Consider the following 19,683-nt stretch of genomic DNA (forward strand, 5'->3'; position numbering starts at 1 on the left):
CTGCAAGTAGATTTGACCCTGTTTCCAAGGTCTAAAAATGTTAATAGCACCAGGAAGTGTTATGCAAATATAAAAGAATAATTGTACAAGAATAAAATTGAAAATATTGTACTTTATTTGCACACACGCACACAAAAAGCTGTAACAAGGCACACCAAGCAGAAAAACACATATGTGGATAAACTGGTTACTGTTGGCATATATAACTTTCTTGTATATGCAGCTTTGAAGTTTGTTGCCTCACATTTGCTGCCATTGAAAAGAATATACTGTCCCAACTGGTTAAGAAACTAAGAAAACTACCCACTGATACAAGACACATAAGCAAAACTAAGAGACTCTGTATTCCAATACAAATTTTAGTGCAAACACAGCTAGAACAAAACAAGATATGTTCTATTCCCAAAGAAAAAAAAAGCAAAAGAGCAAGTTTTCCAAAGTATTTCACTTAAGGAAGAACACAATATGCAAATTATAAAAAAGCTGCTATACAATTTACAAATACAATTGTTCTGATGCATCAAATAGGCATCAGAGGAAAACAGAAGTGGGATAGAATATTAATTTTCTGGATCAGTCTAAAGCTATAACTAAGCTAGATGATATTGCAGTTTGTAGCAGATATGTAAAAATACTTTCTGAAGAAGTAAAAAATCAGAGTGGTAAGCTTTTTGTTTATATCTGACAACCCATACAAATTGAAATAAATTAAATGGTTCATAAGATCCCAATTAATTTTCTACCAATTGAAGTGCATAACCCACATTTGAATAAACCTTTTTCTTTAGTACTAGCATCTTCAGAAACAATGCTTTTACAAATAATGGGCATAAGGTTAGGCTGTTAAGAGTCCCTTTAATTACTAAATGCAGTAATCTGTAGCAGTATTCTATTTTGAAAAACAGAAACCTGGACCAAGGTTGTGTTAGCCTGCTTTATAATCCAACCCAGATTAAAATGGCCTTGATCACCATGATCAGAAAATATAAATAAAAAGCAAGATCTAATACAGATATTTTTCAGTGTTACACTAAGTTTCCACAAGCTTCTTAAGCAGAACTTGCAGATCAAAGACCTTCAGAGTTAATACAAATTCCAACTGTTAATTCAAGAAAGTTCATGTTAACCACTATATTTATTGCAGTGATTGATTAATTAGAAGCTACTGGGTTTTTAAAAAATACCTAAGTGTTAATTTAGAAGAAGCAGAGTGAAGATGATCCTGATTAATGAAACAAGTTATGGCATATGGACTTTATCTGAACAAGCATTGCTCCTTTGCTGTACTGATAGGTAAACTTCCCTTGCATTCATGAAACACTAGAGCCCCGCCCCCCCAAAGCTTTTGGGCGTCAGGGCCTGGTGGAGGGCGGTTTTTCCACGGACTGGCAGGACGTGGTTTTGCGCACTGCCTGGATCCTGCTTGTGTGCGGATGGAGTTTCACTTGCTTGCATGACACAGTGCCGGTCTGTAGTCTTGGATTGGGGACCTCTTTACTAGATTATAAATTTCATCTACCGCCAATATATCTGAAGGTATTTTTTTCCTCTGTTTTAGAACTTTTTATTTATATTCATTTTTGGCAAATTTAATTATCTAATTATTTCCATGATTAATCTATTAAAATATTTTATTTTGGGGACAATCCTGGAACCAAATATTGGTACAGTGATGCATGTGATTTAAAAATATCGAAATGAGATGTAATAGTGATTTCCCCTGTTACCTATGATTTTTCCTCTTAAAATAGTTTTGATATAAAAAGTGGCATAGGAGATAGTGAACTATGAAAAGTAGTATTTTTTTAATTGAGAATGCAGTTATATGGAGTCAATTTTTGGTATCAAAGTGCTCATATTAATCAAGAAGAAAAAAGCTAGCAAGCTATTTTGTGAATTATGAAACTGAATAGAATTTAAAAGTTAATGCCCAATAGTTGTGTTATATTAATATTGTAATAGAAAGTAGACATATTTTGTAACCGGCAAATCAAAATGGATGAAAAATGTGATTTTGTGTTCTGTTCATGTTTCAAGAGGTATTCACAATTAACTGGAGGCAGCATCATAAACACAATAAGCTCAAAGTACATTAAAAGCTGAACACTGATGTGCTTAACGTGGTATACTGTAACACATACACAAAAAATCACAATGTGAGTTTACTAGGGATTCTGAACTCTGTTCACTTTGCCTTAATTGGTTCCCGCTCCAACCATCGTACTCTAACCTTTTGCTTATAATGATATTCCTTCAGAAAGTCTTGCAACATTGTTGGCAAAGGAAGACAATCAATCCCATCATATGAAGTATACCTGCAAATGACTGCCCGGCAGATATATTGCAAGCTGAAAGGAAAAGTCCTATTTAGAGAAACTGTAAGTAGCGGTTCAAAAAACATGCAAGAAATTGGATCTTTGTAGTGTTCCAGAAGCCCTGTTACAGTAGAGGAGTGAAACACACAGGGATCATGAGCATCAAAACTGAAGTTGTGATTCCACTGCTCGATGCGTGCATGTAAAGACCGGTTGTAACGGCGGAAGCTCACGGAGAAGAGGTAGTCTTCTTGAGCAGAGTCCCTGAGCAAAAAAGTGCCTTCAGGTTTTCCTTCTAGAAGTGCTTCTGCTTCATAACGGTCCATCACACCCCAGTAACAGGGATTACTAGTAATCTGAAGTAAATCTGGCACTAGGCAGTGAATATAATCAATTTGAGTATGTACTTTCCAAGCTCCTTGTCTGCTGATGTGGCTATGGCTCTCACCAGATATTTGGCGCTGCTTTTGTCTACGTGACTGCAAGCAGAGAGTAGTTGTGTCTTCCTCTAAATCACAACTTCCTTGTGTTGTTGAATTGCAGTCTCCCATCAGTTCAGACATGCCAGGGGGCAGCTTTGGCCCTAATTTATACAATGGGTTAACCTGTGCAGTAGCTTCAAAAGTATGTATCTGAGCATTGGGAGGAGGATCCACACCTTCTTCTATACTGAGCCTTCGTCTCTCTCTCAGCCTATCTTCCTCATCTTCTGTAGAAGCCAAGGAGGAGTCAAATGCATCAAAAATAGCAGAATGTGGGCTCACTGGTGCTGTGTGCTGCTTAATTAAATGCCACTTTTGGGCCAGATCTGATCCAGCAGGAAAAGGACATTTTTCTAACATTAGTTCAGAAAGATGGATCTTCCTTTTGTTGGAAAAAAGAGGCTTAGATTGTTTGCAGTATGTTCTCATAGGGAAACATAAGCCTACAGTTTCCTGCAATCTTTGCCTCAGAGAACGATTTCCTATGGTTCTGCTCGAGATGCTATCTGTATCGTTAACTGAGCTCACACCGTATCTTCTTTCCCTCCTTTGCAAGTGAGAACAGCCAAATCTTATATCACTTTCCAATGAGCTCTGGGTTTTTGTAGAGCAGGAATGTTTCTTTTTCCCACCCCATGGAGCATGTCTTGAGTAGGAATCCCTTCGTGCAAATTTAGCTCCTGAGGCAACATTCAAGTCAATCTCTTTCTCAATGCTTATTTCAACAATCTGAGGGATTTCTGTGGCACAGTTTTGATTCTTTCTTGAAAAGCCTTTTGAAGTATTTAGATTCAGTTGCAAAGGACTGCTTGGTTGCTGCTGAGTTGGACCAGGCATACAAACACTTTTATCTCTAACAGATGCACTATTGGAATTTATGTCCACATTTTCATTTCTATTTCCACCTTCAGGATTAAAGAGACTTTGGCATCTGTACTTGAAGCTGTTCCACATTTTCCCAACTTTACCCATGGATTATGTTACCTATATCACAAAGACAGAAAGACAATTAATTTAGGAAAGTCACTTACTGAATAAAGAATAAATAGCTGAATACTTAATTCATGAATAAAATTAAAGTAATTCATCTCACTTTCAGTTCATAATTTAAACATCAATAAAATATTAAGCAACTGAAATAATTGTGTTACTTTAACACAAATCAGCTACATTACTTTAATTGGGAAGAACACTAATTTTTCCTCCCACTGTTCCATACTTTACTACTGTTTCCATATGTCTAACATATGACTGTAAATAAATAAATAATTCCAAATGGGTGCAGTTTTACATTTAAATTGACGAGACATATCATAAGGACCATAGGATTAAAAAAAATGTCTGCCTTCATATACAGCATGTACTTCCAAGAGCTCATGATTATGTTGCAGAAAAGGGTTAATAATTAGAACTACTAAAATAAGCAGCAGTAATTGTACACATGCCCAACTAGCCAGTATCTGCCTCAGTCAGATATATAAATATCATGTTGCCAGGTACAGACACAAGATATGTATTATTATTATCTTTGTCACTTGTCAATTTTTGGGTGACGATAGCAGAAAGTTTCCAAATGACAAGAGGAGGAATTTAGTACAAATAGTTAGGTCTAATTTTACTACTGGAGTGCAGTTGGTTTTCATGTTAGTATGCAGTTTAAGATGGGTATATTCCAGATGAATGTAAGATTTCAAGTCCTCCCTCAAGAACGTAAGCATGTCATATAGAATTTAGATGTGACAGACTTTGAACATCTACATCTCTCTCTCTCTGTTTCTGTATATGTGAATGCGTGTGAAAATTTAGACAGAAAGTCCAACACTGATCCCTCAGTACTTTATTTTTATTGGTAATGACACAAATATTGATACAAAAATTTCAGTATAAAAATATGCTCATATGCTTTAAGAATTACTTTGACTAATCACAGCTATCAAGCTATTAATCATTAGAGTTGAATTTTCAGTTTGATTTCAATGGTAAAAATATATTTATACTAAAGATATTTATAATGACTTTTAGATTGAGTAACCCATTCACTTGACAGGTCTATTAATAAAATATTTCATACTAATTAACTACAAAATTTTCTATTAAAAATAAGTGTAGACAATTCTGGATCATTGGACAATTTAAAAAGCTCCCTGAAAACCCACTGATGGAGCTTAAATGCTTAAATCTGCAATAGTCCTAAAAGATAACTATAAGCAAAACCCTGTAAAAAGTGTTCTATTCATCTGTAAGTACATTAAAGCAAGAATTCTGAATGATGACCCACAGAGTGGTTGGTGATCTGAGGAGTTGGCTGATCATTTGAGCAGCCTGCCTGCTTTTTCTCCCAGCTGCTGCTTAACATCAAAAGGCTACTAAATATATACCTCTTTTCTAATATTAGTTTTCCAGGTAAGTAATTTTTATGGTTGCCATTAAAATCATAGAACACTTTGAAAGAGTAGAATTTATTTTCAGTTCACAAGTATTATTAGCAATACTTTGCTTAACACCAACCTACAGTATCAATATATCATGCATACTAATTATGTGCTGTTGTATTCCACCATACTGATTAACATGTTTCATCTAAGGAGCAAGTAGGAAAGATACTAGTACACATTTGCTACTATGTATTCTGTGTTAGTTATTTATTCCATCAGAGATTTTGTCCGTGAAATATTGAAATATGAAGAGTTGGACTTGAATATCTCAAATTTCTCAGACTGCAACTTGAAAGGTAATCTTCAATACAATGTTACTAAACATACTTCCAGACCCTAACACTTAACAATTCTTCAACATTAACCTTCAGTTAATATGAGCTCTCCATTCATACAGTTTAGTTGCAAAAGAGAAAAGTCTTTTGTCTATAGAGATTCTCAGTCGTCCAGATCATGGTTGCCCCAAAGGTGCTTTTTCAAGAGGCAACTGGACTTTCTGGTTTTTCTTTGAAGACGTTTCGCTTCTCATCCAAGAAGCTTCTTCAGCAAGAGCTGCTGAGAAGCGAAACATCTTCAAAGAAAAACCAGAAAGTCCAGTTGCCTCTTGGAAAAGCATCTTTGAGAGAAAAGTCTTAAAAATAAAAAAAAAGTTGTTGCCAACATATCAACAGAAACAAAACAAAATGAAATACAATATACAAGCATAATACAGTGAAATAAATGGCATTTCCTATGCTAGTGTCAATTGTCAGTGGTCCACAATTTTTCTATCTACACTCAATATGACAAGTTTATGAAGACTGGAAATCATTCACAGAGTTGCTATTCCATGTCTCCTTATCCTTTTTGTTGCTTGGTCACATTTTCAATTCAAGCCTTCTTCCATCCTCCTTCTCTCCTCCAGATCACTCCTGGCCATTTTTTAACCTCTTCCCACTACACTGAGTCACTTCCAATCTCCCAAGGCTATCATGATGTCATCCCTATATCTCCATTCTTATAGAACAATACAAATGATGTTATTTGTGCCATTTCAATTTGGGTTGCCCATCAAAACTTCAAAATAAAGCAGGTTTTTTTCCAGCTGTCTGTTGCTTTTACTTTCCAGTAATGTCTCTGAATACATTTGGGATCAAATGTTCTAAGAAATAAAGGCTAGTATTTCATCCTGGAAAAAATTCTTCATTCAATCATAACTATTATGACTGAAAATAAAATAAACTAGGCATATCATACATGAAATGCCACAATAATTTTGGGTTGAATGGGGAAGGAGTCCCTGTGTGCATTAAAGTTTCTACTGCCAATTTATGGAATAATTAGACTCCCATATAAAAGAACCAAGTACTGCACAATGGAATGAGCTCCTGTTCCTGCCCCAGCTCCTGCCCACCTAGCAATTAGAAAGCATGCAAATCCAAGTAGATTAATAGGTGGAAAGATAACTTGGCATATAGCCATGCTGGCCATATGACCATGGAAAATGTCTTCAACACTGGCTCCCTCGGCCAAGAAATGGAGATGAGATCTACACCCTAAAATCAGACACGACTGGACAGGGAAACCTTTACCTTTATAAAGAGAACTAGAATATAAGCAAGAGAAAATAGAATCTCCTTGCCATATTTATTCTTCATGTCATACTCATTTATAATGGCACTCAACCAGACCATTTGTTTAAAGTAGTGGAGTTGCATTATTTTCTAATGTATGTGTTATTAAGCTATTCATTACTAAGCAATTCAACCATCAAATATTCATGATCATGCACAGGCAAAAATTAGTATCTCAGACAAAGCCAAATTTAGATAACAACTACAATGCACATAATGAATACAGTTCCCAGAGATCACATTTAAAACAAGAAAGCCATGAGAAGCTGCAATCATGTACCAAACAGCCACTGCAAAATAATTTATGACCTTGTTTCTACCCGAAGAATGGTACCTTTAAGATGCTTCACATGGGAAAGAACACCAACTGCAAAACAATAGTAATTACTGTATTCAGGGTAACAGAAATATTTATTACTTAAACTAAGCTATAAGCAAACCTGACATTATGATCCTGAGCCTATTTAGAGCAAGTCTTACATAATTTAACAGGGTGTTCTGAACATTGAATGCACAGAAGTAGTTAATTCATTCAAACTTTGTTGAATGTGTATCCACAGGGCAGCTTTACTCAACAAATTTTTATTTCCAGGTAACTATATATTGTATCCAAAATCTATTTTATTGATGAACTCATCATATGAATGCAAGAATGACAAACCACTCTTTTCTCATTGCTGAAAAAAATGGGCAAAGTTCTAAGATTTGTATGAATGAGAAAAAATACAGGGAATCAATTTTAGAATAATTTAACTTCTCAGCATATTTTTTTTGTCCTGATTCTCCTTTTTGGGTGTGTGTTCTGCTGATACAGATACACACATACAAATATGGACACAAAAATGTGGCAATGTGGCACATCTGCCCTTTTATCACAGAAAAAGGAATTTTCAAAGGTTTTTCAGTCAGTGTTGACAATCTTAAGGATGCTGAGCTTTACTGAAATCTATGTCTATTTTATTCTTTTCAGATGCAGAGCTAGCATACTATGAAATAAAGTACCACCATCAGCCATCATCTTGATTTCCCAGAATACTTCCAGACTCCACATAAACTAGTAGTTTGTTATAGTACGGTTTGTTTAGAAATATATAAATCTGTCTAACAAATGCCAAAAATAAATATGGTAAACAGCATCTTAAGGATTCTAAAGGGAATGCATGCTTCCTGATAAATGAAGACCACCTTCATATGTACTGAGAAATACAAACAGAAACATACTGAATATAGATGTAAAAGTATTTTTACAATAAACCTTCAATTTAATGGACAATGGAGAGGATATGCAAGTGGACAATAAGGCCAGTGTAGCTGGGTTAGGGATGGTTGCTGCCAGGAGAGGGAGACTTACTGAAGAGACTTACAAACTTCCAGTTTTCTCATTGACTTTGCTTGAGGGAAGGTTGCAAGTGGTGATCATGTGACTGTGGAATGCTGCAACCCTATTAAGTACAACCCAGATTGCAATCATGTGACTGTATGGGTATTGGGATGGCCGGAACGTTGAGGACCAGTCACAAGGCCCCCTTGTTCAGTGCTGTCGTAACAGTCACTGAATATGTGGTTGTTAACCAAGGATTACTTGTACATCTTTTCTGTTAGAGATGAATGATACTCTTTTTCCAATTTCTGAAAGCTTTAGAGCCAATCAACCTTAAAACAATGTCCTCTACCTTTTATTAATATAGTTGCCAAAGATTGCAAGAACGTACACATTATCACTGCATTAGGCTCATCATCATAGACAAATTTAACGCAATTGCAATTTAAAAAAATTTAATTTTAAAATTGTTTAAAGACCACCAACTTTCATGTACACCATGGTGCTCATGATTACCTAGTGATAACTTAATTTAAAAATTAGTTTATTTAAATAAATCTTCAAAACAAGCTTACCCACTAGTGACTTAAATGAATGCTTCCATGCCAGGTTTCTTAACATGTAAGAAAATGCTTTGTATGCATATGTTTAAAAAAATACAAATATATTCTCACTGGAATTATTGTGTACAATTGGGCTTCTTCTTAGATAGTGGCAGAATTTAAAATGTTCACAATTTTTAAAACTCCTTGTTCAAATATTTTAATATGAAAAGCTTCAAACAACTAATTTTCTGACACAGTCAATACTTTAATTTTTAATAAATTCTAGTATATGTATATTACTGGGAAAATGATTTCAATTATCACAGAATTCTACACTGCAATTTAATAGAAAAGTTTATTTACCTAAATATATTTGCCCTTATAGGGATTAATAAAGCCTGAATAGAGACATTTTCTTGCTGAAAAGTATCCATTATTATTAAGTGATTAAGTAATATAGCACTAGAACTTCCAAGTGCCCAATTCAGACAATTGTGTTAATTTTTAAAATTTAGATGGGCACCAGTGTTCAGAGTACTGAGTAGAAATCTTTCCCAATAAGCATTGCAACCATTTTAAAAACAAATCAGGCCATTTGCCCGAAACTGAAACTATTTTATTTATATATTTGAAAAAACATATCTTTTTCAACTTGTCAAAAAGATGGTTTAAAACTAAAAGTAACCAGTGTCAATTTTAAAAATTGCTTATAGGCTTAAAAATGAAGTTTGATTGTTATAGTTACTAATTAAGTAAGTACCGGTACCAGTGATACTATGCCTTATTGTTAATTTATTTCAATTATATTTGCAGCTAGATAACCATTTAAACCAGGGGTGTCAAACTCAAGGCCTGCAGGCCAGATCCGTCCCGTGGGGTGCTTAAATCCGTCCTATGGGGCCGGCCTGGAAATATCAAGGGTGGTGCCTCTGGTGGCTAAAACGGGCCCTGTGTGGCCTTCCTGCGCCTCTTTTCTCTCTCCATCGCCTCCTGCAGCACTCTGCTGGCCAAAAACGGGCCAAAAAAAGTAGCCCAAAACAGCCCGAAAAACTGACCCAAAACAACCCAAAAACGGGCCACGAAGCCCATTTTCAGCTGGAGAGTGCTGCAGGAGGCCATGGAAAGCAAAAACGAGGCACAGGGGGACCGCACACAGACCCTCTGTGCCACGTTTTGGCTGGCAGGGTGCTGCAGGAGGCATCAGTCCCACCCCCCCACCCCCAGGTGGTCCACAGTGCAGAACTACAATGCTTATCCAGCCCTTGAAGAAATCCAGTTTGACAACCCTGAAATAAACAAAAACTTTCTGCTTACATTGTTCAATTTGTCCCTCAATCCTTTGAATTCTTTGTTCCCTTCCTGCTTTTTCTCTGCTCAAGTCTTCCTTACTTTTAGCTTTCCAAGTTTCAGCTGTTATAAAATCTGACCAAAAAAGACCAACGGGACGAGAACCAATTTAAGAAAATAAAAAGCTCAGCAAATTTCTGCTCTCCAGCTTATGCATCAGAAGACAAAAAGTTTGTGCTTTTCAGTTAGAATCCCTTCCCTATCAGCATTTAAGGGTAAAACATTTGGTTTGACTTCTTATCAAAATAAATATGTAAAATTGGGAAAGGAGATGAGTGGTTAAGATGGTGGAGTATGTGGAAGCTTTGGAGCAATTGTTCTTGTAACTGTATGCTGTGTGAGCTGTATGCTGCATGCGCAGTTCAAGGGATGTTTTTGGAGTGGCATTTGCCTGAAGGGAAGTTGAAATTGCTGAAGCTGGATTGCTTGGCTCAATTTGGATTTTTAGACTGGAGAATTGTGCTGAAAGATGGCAGGGCATGCTGTTTTATGGTGCTGACCATGCGTACTATGCCAATCATGTTTGCCATGTTTGTGATCTACATGGTTTTTTAAAAATGTAGTGACAGACTGGTCTAGCTGTTCCTGAGTGATCTGCTATTGAAAGAACCTGTTTAGGCTGCTTCATGGAGGAGTGGGCTGGAGGCCAAGCTAAGATGGAAGATGTTTAGGGAGCTCATGATCTGTTTGTTGTGGGATGCTGTGGCTTTGGAAGTGGAGACAGTGCCAGGCAGAGGGGAAGTTGCAGTAGAGTAGCAGACTACTGAGAACTCATCTACCCTGCATAGACCTTTTTACCTAATTAATGATTTAATCACTGATGAGAGGTTCTTCCTGACATGGTATCACCGAGACCAGGTTGGGCCAAGAAGGGGAGCTAGTCCATTTGCAGTTATGCCGAGCAGGTTTTGGGAATGTAATGAGATGGGGCAGGAGTGGTGAATGTCATGTAGGAATCTCTTACAGCCTTCGGGAGCACTGCACTACAGGTCATCAGATGTGAGACTCTGTTCATTAAGCTGTGCTCTAGGAATCAGTCAGAATTGCAGCTGTTGTACCAGCCTCCCTGCAAAACACTAACTTTCCTGCTTGAGCTTCTTGACTACATTTCTGGGCTGGCAGTTGAGTTCTCCAAATTTGGAAAATTCAATCTGCCTTCTCTAGGAATGGATTCTGAAGTGGCTCAGGGATGCATGGTCACCATAATGACAATGGGTCTATCCCAGATCAACCAGAGCCTGACACGGGACAATAGCCAATGCCACACACTGGATCTGGTGTTCCTGTTGTAGCAATGGCTATTTGCTACTGGGGGATCCTTTGGTTATGACATCTGATTACCATGGGTTTCTTCAGCTCTACTACCCACTGCAGGTAGGCTGGACCCATTAGATGGGGAGACTGTTTTTATATATTGATTTTGTTTGTAAGCCACCCAAGTCATGCTTTTGTGAGGTGGGCAGCCATACAGCCATACAAATGTGAAAGATAGATAAGGCCAGGCAAGGTGAGGGGAAGCAAGGCGAGGTGAGATAAAGTGTGTGAGTTGCCAAGCAAACAAAATGTGGTCAGGAAACCACTGGGCCATGGTGACAGTTTTCCAAATGAGTTTTACAGGTCCTATAGCACCTATTCCAAGGCCATCATAATTCTGAATGGTTATAAAATGACCAGTCATAAGTCAAGAATTATCTGTAATAAATAAAATTCAATTAATACCATAATTCTGACCTAGTACTTAATCAAATTCACAAAACAATCTCTATAAACAAATATGTTTGTTAATACTATGTAAGGGCCCAAATTTTTTTGCAAAATAAATAAATAAACCACAGAATTGCATATTTAAGAATCATATAGTCATATATAAGCAGACTGAAGGTTTCTGATAGCAGATTAAAATGATTGCATTGCTTCCCATTATCTAAAGTAGCTAAAATAATATTTAATTAACATTAAGGCATGATTGCATAATAATTGCAAAAACAGCACTCCGTGATTAAAATTACCAACTGGATGCCACTTGGAACCAATAAGTTACCAACAATACATTTTAAAAATATTTTCTAATATCTATAATTTCTAATATCATTTTTTAAAATGCAACTATAGCATGCTACAAGTCCTCAATCTCCAATATTACATTTTATTCCAAGAATGCCTATAAGCTAAAAAGAGAACTGGCCATCTAGAAAGTATATGTAATTATGTCATAGGAGCATGAATGAGTTCAAAGACTTAGTTTACTATTGCTCTGCCTGCGAGATGTGGTTTGACGTGCACACCTCAATTCTAAATTATGTACCTTCATGGTCTTTTTATAGATTGTTCTTTGTTTCTATCACAAAGATCCAAATTTCAAAATTTAAACTATGAGGAAGACTATCTATATACTGTATTTACTACCAAGTATCAAAAAAGGAAAATCTGATTTTAACAAGAATCATCTATAAAATATATTTGGGGGGATTTAAACAGTCCTTAAAGCAGTGGTCCCCAACCTTTTTGTGCCAGGGACCAGTTTCACTCAGAAACACTTTTTCAAGGACCGGGGGTCGAGTTTGGTGGTTTGCTTGCAGACGTTTCATTATCTGACTAGGTGACATCTGATGTTGTTACCTAGTCGGGTAATAAAACGTCTGCCAGCAAACCACCAAGTTCAGGGAACGCCAATGCCTCCTCATTGCAACCCTGAGCGACAGATAGTCCCTGCAGGACGGCTGAGAAGCCTCGCCTCTCGGCCCTGCCTTCCTCAGCCCCATCCCTCAGGTGTCTCCCTCCCTCCCTCAGCCTCATCCCTCAGGTGTCTGCCTCGTTCCTCTCTCAGTCGCTCTCTCGCTCCTCCACCAGCCCAGGAAGAAACTGCTTCAAAGAAGCCGGCAGGGTGGCTTTTCCTGTCGGCGCAGCTTCCCCAAAGCGCCCGTTCACCCCCACCCCGCCGCCCACGGTTCAATCCTCCGTTCTGCCTGCCTGCCTTCGTTTCTGGTGGTTTCGGAGCGCAGCTTCTCCGAAGCGCCCGTTCACCCCCGCCCCGCCCCGCCGCCCGCGGTTCAATCCAGTGCTCCGTTCTGCCTGCCTGCCTTCGTTTCTGGTGGTTTCGGATCCTCCGAAGCGCCCGTTCACCCGCCCGCCCGCGCCAGCGGTTCAATCCAGTGCTCCGTTCTGCCTGCCTGCCTGCCTGCCTTGGTTTCTGGTAGTTTCGGAGCAGCTTCGGCTGAGAAAAAGAGGCGAATAGTTATTATTCTCAGCCGAAGCTGCTCCGAAACTACCAGAAACGAAGGCAGGCAGAACGGAGCACTGGATTGAACCTGGATTGATTGGCGGCGGGGTGGGGGTGAAACGGGCGCTTCGGAGGAGCCGCGCCAACAGGAAAAGCCACCCCCCCCGGCTTCTTTGAAGCAGTTTCTTCCTGGGCTGGTGGAGGAGCGAGAGAGCGACTGAGAGAGGAATGAGGTGGGAGGAAGCCGAAGCCACTGAGCCAGAGAGCAGGACAGGCTTCGGTTGCTTCCTCCCTCCCCTTCTCTCATTTGTGTCCTTGATCCCCGATCCCAGCAGCATTCACCGAAGGCGAAGAAAGCCGCCATTTTTTTAAATTTTTTTTCCTTTGCGGCCCGGTACAGAGTGCTCCACGGACCGGGACCGGTCCGCGGCCCGGTGGTTGGGGACCCCTGCCTTAAAGGAAGGAAGGAAGGAAGGAAGGAAGGAAGGAAGGAAGGAAGGAAGGAAGGAAGGAAGGAAGGAAGGAAGGAAGGAAAGGAGGGAGATGCAGCATTTTAAACAGATAATCCAGAAGGGGACTGCTTATGTTCTTATGTGGGGACATCAATCAACTTTGTGAGTTAAAAAAAAAATCAAAATTCCCAAATTGGGTAATACATTTATTAGGACTAACCAAAATAAAACAATAAAGTGTGCAAGTTTTAAAGTTCAAGGATTTGTCTCTTGGCTATATTTTGTTAAATATTAAAAACAGCCTGGAGGTTAATTACTTGAATTTAGAAGCTAGAGCAAATTTTCTTTTTTCTTAATTGTTTCTTTTCAGCATGTTGAAACAACATACTATTCTATACTTAAGAACCCTTCGAACTGCATAACTGAAGTTTGTCCATCACTTCCTTCAACACTATAATTAGTATAGATATGACCTTAACATTAACCAAAAAGTTTTTTTTTCTGTTCTCTTTTCTTCTAATCTACTTTCTTAATTAACCAATCAAAGTGACATATTATCAACTGTGGATTCTTCATGCTTATTTAGAATTAAGTCTGTTTCGACATTTTTCCCTAGGTTATAGTATTAGGATTATAGTCTTGCACGAATAAGTCTTGAGTGCTTGTTAGGGCTTTAGTTTTACACAGAACTACAATGCAGCATAGTTCTGCACATTTAAAGAATCAGCATTTATCCTGGCTATTTTTAAATGCATGCATTTATCACCTATGAAAACTGAATATTGTAAAATTAACAATTTATCTAGCAGGTACAGAACTCAGCAACACCAAAATAGTAAGATGTGCAGCTGAGTCAACTGAGGACAAAACTTCCTCAACCCATCTGCCTGGCATTACTAGTGAAATGCTGGCACTTAACCACTTTGGCTCTAAATCTATTACTAGCAAGTTGGAAACTGTGACCTCTCTTACAATGTGTTAGACTGCAAAAAAGCAATTTCAAGGCCAAAATGTGTTTTGAAACACCTTAGAGCAGCTGCATCTTTCCTGGGGTTTGTATAGCTATCCTCTGCAATTGACAAATGATCCTACAGAAAGGCAAGTCTGATCTTATTTATTAATCAATATAAAATATATTCTTAACCACTGTACATGTGCTCTGAATCATCTTTTGTCCTTTGAATCTTGGTTGCTGTAAATCCCTACTATACATTACAATAAATCCATTTTATATGCTACATATATTATGTAACATGTTAGATATAATACAAAATGTTTCTTGGTCATACTCAAACCTTCCTTGTTGCACATCTATATTCAAAATATCAGAATGAATTCTTATCCCTAAAGTTGCTGACAGAACTACTTGAGTTTAGAAGATAGTGGTTTTATACAAAAAAAGTAATGGCATAGTATGATTCTTTGTGAAACCAAGTAGCATGCAGGCAATTATCAAGTATAGATTCAAGAGTCTGATGTTATATTTGAATGAAGCCTAAACACTTAACTGTTTTTTTCAATTTCTATTAAAAAAGTAGACTGCTAATAAAATCTGAAATCTAAATTGTGATTGTTTTAGTATTTGAATTGAAGCATTTGTGTGACCATAACAAATGGTGATTTAGAAATATCCCAATAAAATCAAATCAAATCACATGAATGCCAAACAACATTTTTCTCTCCAGAATTACCACCTGATTTTCCAATATAAATATTAAACTTGTTTTAGTTAACATTGCAATATTTGCATCTCATGGATTCACTCAGTTAATTGCAGTATTTCTAGAACTGGTTTTATCTATGAATTATCTATCTGCATGTCATTGTAAGAACTAAGGGGAAAGTACAATTTTTACTATGTAAAGCAAGTCTAAATTTTCAGCAATCTAATTTCCATAATTCAGGCAATGTTAAGTCTACTTTCCTTTCAGTAGCTTTCCTGTACCTCAAAACCAATTAATATTAAGTTCAGCAATAACAGCATGTAATCTTCAGTTCCTATAATCTTTTTTGTGGTACCAAGAGTAAATTTTTTGACACATTGTAAAATTTACTTTCATGTTCCACTATTTCAAGGTGGAAAGTACATGAAAACCACAAAAATATATTTTGTATAACCACAAAACAAACTATCTGTAAAAACTTAAAAACTCCATAACTCCCATTTTGCATCTTTCATTACTTTGCCCACCATAGACATAACCATCCATAAAAACCTGAAGTGTTGCTCATAAATCATAGATTATACTTAATTTAGTGTAAAAATGCTGATTTGCAAGATAAGCAAAACATCACTTGTCATCTGTTGCTACTCTCAGATTCTAGCATTTCCTTTATATTTTTTATCCTAGAAATATGCTTTAATACAGTGGTCACCAATCAGTGGGCCGGGGACCACTGGTAGTCCATGAGAAAATTTTGGTGGTCCGGAGAGAAATGTCCCTCCCCCCCAAGCAATTAATCTAGGGTGCACAGGAACACAAGGCTGCGCTGTCCACATGGCCCGCCCAACCTCAGGCCCCCACCCTTCGGCCGAGCGCAAACCTTACCTTGAGTAGAGCCACATGAGCTGGACCTGGAAGGTAAGTCCAATGGCAGGGGAGGGAAATCCACCCTGGGGTGGCTTGTTGACATTGGTGGGAAGTCGGTCCTATATTCCAGAGCTGCAGTAGTCACAAGACTGGCCCTTTGGTCATCCCGGAGCAGCTCCTCCAGTCCATGGCAGGCCGGTTTAACTGGGTGGAGAAGCAGCTGCTCTGGGATGACCAAAGGGCCAGTTCTGTGACTACTGCAGCTCTGAAATATGGGACTGACTTTCCCACCAACGTCAGCAAGTCACCGTGAGTCAATTCATATTAGTGGTCCGTGGGATTTAAAATTATGAGTTTGGTGGTTCCTGAGGTCCAAAAGGTTGACGACCCCTGCTTTAATACATCACCACATGGTCAATCCAGTGAGATTGATCTGTGTAAAAATCTTTATGTCTGTATTGTAACCTTAGTTGGCTCAACTAAGTTCTATCTCTTCAGCCAAGGATTTTGTAATGGATTGTACCTGTTACTATAGAGAAAGGCAAGAAGGAGATTCTAATATTATTCAATGAATATTTTATACGTTTCTAAATTTTTTATCAATTCATATCTGTACCCTCAAAATAAATTAAAAATCAGAACAGGTAATATTGAGCAAGATAGACCAATGTTTAGGAAACAGTTTCATGTCTACAGATGTAAATAAATCACAGTGAAATTAAAGAGCCTAGTTTAGACTTGGCTTAGAAATCTTGACTTGTAGTAAGATTTGAAAAACAATTTTATTATATAAATTGGAGATTCCAAAACTAAAAGGGAAAATTATCAGCATTTATGAAGACAATAACTGTAAGTCAATGCACAAGAGCACAGAACTTCTGATTAACTGAATCAGAAGTTCTATGCTCTGACTCTTTAGTGACCAGATTTTCTCCAGGATGATCTATCCTTAACCTGGTCCATTAGCTCAAAGGTGCTGCTCGTCATCCTCTTCTTCTCTTTCCTTCTACCATTCCAGCACTAGATCTTTCTATAGAGAGCTAGGTTTTCACATAATGTGTGAAAGTAACATAATTTGAGCTTGGTCATTTGTGCAATGTAATGGGAGAAAGACCTTGTGAAACAAGGCAAAGAAATGAGACCAAAGCAGCATCAGATAAAAGGCCTGAAGTAGGAATGTGAGGGGACCCTACCTAGTTTCTTGGGCTGTAAAGGAGACAAGGTAATTTCAGACTTCCAAGATTTGGCTAATACAGCTTTTCAGTAAATTAGAATCAGTAAATTAGCTCATCTGGTTGTCTTTCAGGTCTACTTCAGAAGGCTGACAGTTTTGCCTTAAGGGAGAGTTCTGGATTTATTTGTTCAATGATTCACTTGTTTGTTTTCTTGACTGTCCATTCTTAAGTATGTATTTAGTAGTATCTTCAGTGAACTTAGATACAATATTTGCCATCCGTTCAAAACAATTCTGTGAGACAGATTGACCTTCATCTTTGGCACGGGAAAGATTATTATCCAAAGAACTGAGCTGATTCCAACATATCCAAAACCGTACTCAGTAATGCAATATAGATAAAAACATGCAACTTCATTTGCCTATATACAATTGTAGACTGAAGACTGAATCAATGACCATAACATCACCAGTTTAAGTTTACACACATACACCTTTGCCCATCTATCATACATAGAACAGCTTCCAGGTACTGTACAACATTAAGTTTAGTGGCATAACACTTTCGAAGCTATGAATAACTGAACCACTTAAAGGGAAACCCTGTCCATCAGAAAAAGGTGCTAGCAAATCTGTAACAGAACTCTACTGATTACTGAAATCTGAAGGAAAAAAAAATCAGTTCAATAGACATAGACCATCAAGGCCATAAAACAAAATCTTCTATCATCAATAAAGATAAAATGCTGAAATTTTTTTTTCTATGCAAACATTCAATATGCTATTTAATTCATCTTTAGCCCCAGCTGCCCACTACACTGAACTTTAAGGCACCCATCTGCTAAAGCTTTAACTTGCAAAATGATGAAGGAATTCCTAGTGCTTAGAGCCATACATTTCAGTTTTCCTTCCCAGTTAAGATGATAGTTAAAATTATTAATTTATCGTTTCTCTCCTTGAAGTCGCAATGCCTTTACAAGATTTAGACGAGAAAGCTAGAACAAGAATTTACGACCTGGCTTTCTGAGCTCTCCAGACCCAACATATATAAAGAATAAAAATGAAAATAAAAAAAGTACTTCAAAGAAGAAATGCTGCATACCGTATTTAGCTACTTAGGTAAATCTCCCCAAGGAATCCGGAAAACTACTCATTTCGCAGCCCTCCAACTGGGCTTTACAGAATAAAATCGAGCGTACATTTCACTCCCTCATTTTGCGGGTCATCCTCCTGTCGTCCCCTTTCCTTAAATTCCGGGGGCGGGAAGCGGCAGCCGAGGAATGTCACTCGCTTCCCCCCGCCCCCCTTGACGACGGGCTTTTCAAAGGAAAAGGGAAGGGAAGCTCCCCTCCTCTCCCAGCTGCTCAGCTCAGAAGCTAACCAGATTCACCCACCTAAGCTGCGGCTGCACACAGTGTCGGAGGTAGCAGCTGGAGGCGCGGACCTGCAAGGCCAGCGCATCTCTCTCCCCTCCTCGTTCTCTCAGCGCTGCACCAGCTCCCTCCTGGGTCCCGGCATTACCTCGCGGCGTCTCCGCTCAAGTTCCCTCCTCCGCCCCTTGCCGCGAAGATAATGCGGACCCCTTCCTCGCGCGGCCTGACCAGCAGTCCCGCCTCAGGCCCAAAAACCGAGCGCTCACCACCAGCACACTGACGGGGGGGGAGGGTGGAGGAGTGACAGCGGCGCAGCCAATCGCACAAAGCGGCTCCCTCACTCCTTCGTCCAACCGTTACTCTCGGTAGCGGAGAACGGTGCAGCCTCAGCGCAGCCTATAGCAACGCGGGCCCCTCATCATTCCCCCGTTAGAAACCGGAGAGCCAATCCTAGCGAAGATATAGAAGCCACTCCCAGAGGATGGGCCACATTTCTCTTTCTCTCTCTTGTCAGCCGCGTCAGTGAGCTTGAGGGCGGGATTCCCGGCAGTAGAACGGAGACTAGCGGGGCGGCCATCTTGAAACAGGGAAGACGGTTGACGGTTTGGCATGACGGGGCAGGCAAGAGAGAGGGGCCTTCTGGAGATACAGTAGTAGTCATGGCAACGCGACGTGTGCAAATGTCAGCGCCTTCAGTGAAGTGAGCTATCATCCTGCAACAATACCCGCGAACACTTTTTCATTTTTTTGTTTTGCAAGCTCTACGGAAGACAGTGACGTTCAGTCTCAGATTGACCTGAGGTCGTGGGTTTAAAAAAAAAAAAAAAGCCAAGCAGCAAATGGAGTCGACGGGGGTGTTGCCGTTTCCTAGCAAA

At 38.7% G+C, this 19,683-nt stretch overlaps 1 protein-coding gene across 3 annotated transcripts; it reads right to left on the reverse strand.

Moving 5' to 3' along the window:
• Positions 1-92: 92 nt before the first annotated feature.
• SOCS5 (suppressor of cytokine signaling 5) lies at positions 93-19,258 on the reverse strand. 3 transcript variants are annotated; one of them, XM_087962656.1, is made up of 2 exons: positions 18,538-19,258; positions 93-3,781 (listed from the first exon to the last, which is right to left on the reverse strand). In XM_087962656.1, exon 2 carries the CDS (start codon positions 3,767-3,769, stop codon positions 2,186-2,188), a length of 1,584 nt encoding a protein of 527 aa, XP_087818782.1. In that variant the 5' UTR covers positions 3,770-3,781; positions 18,538-19,258; the 3' UTR covers positions 93-2,185. The 3 variants fall into 3 exon arrangements, with proteins under 3 accessions (XP_087818782.1, XP_026539519.1, XP_026539510.1); XM_026683734.2 differs by having other exon boundaries at positions 18,957-19,257; XM_026683725.2 differs by having other exon boundaries at positions 18,830-19,254.
• Positions 19,259-19,683: the final 425 nt, after the last annotated feature.

The sequence above is a fragment of the Notechis scutatus genome, chromosome 1 (assembly GCF_049901735.1).
Source record: "Notechis scutatus isolate UNSWTSFEM ecotype Mainland chromosome 1, rNotScu1.2, whole genome shotgun sequence".
Taxonomy (NCBI): Eukaryota; Metazoa; Chordata; class Lepidosauria; order Squamata; family Elapidae; genus Notechis; species Notechis scutatus.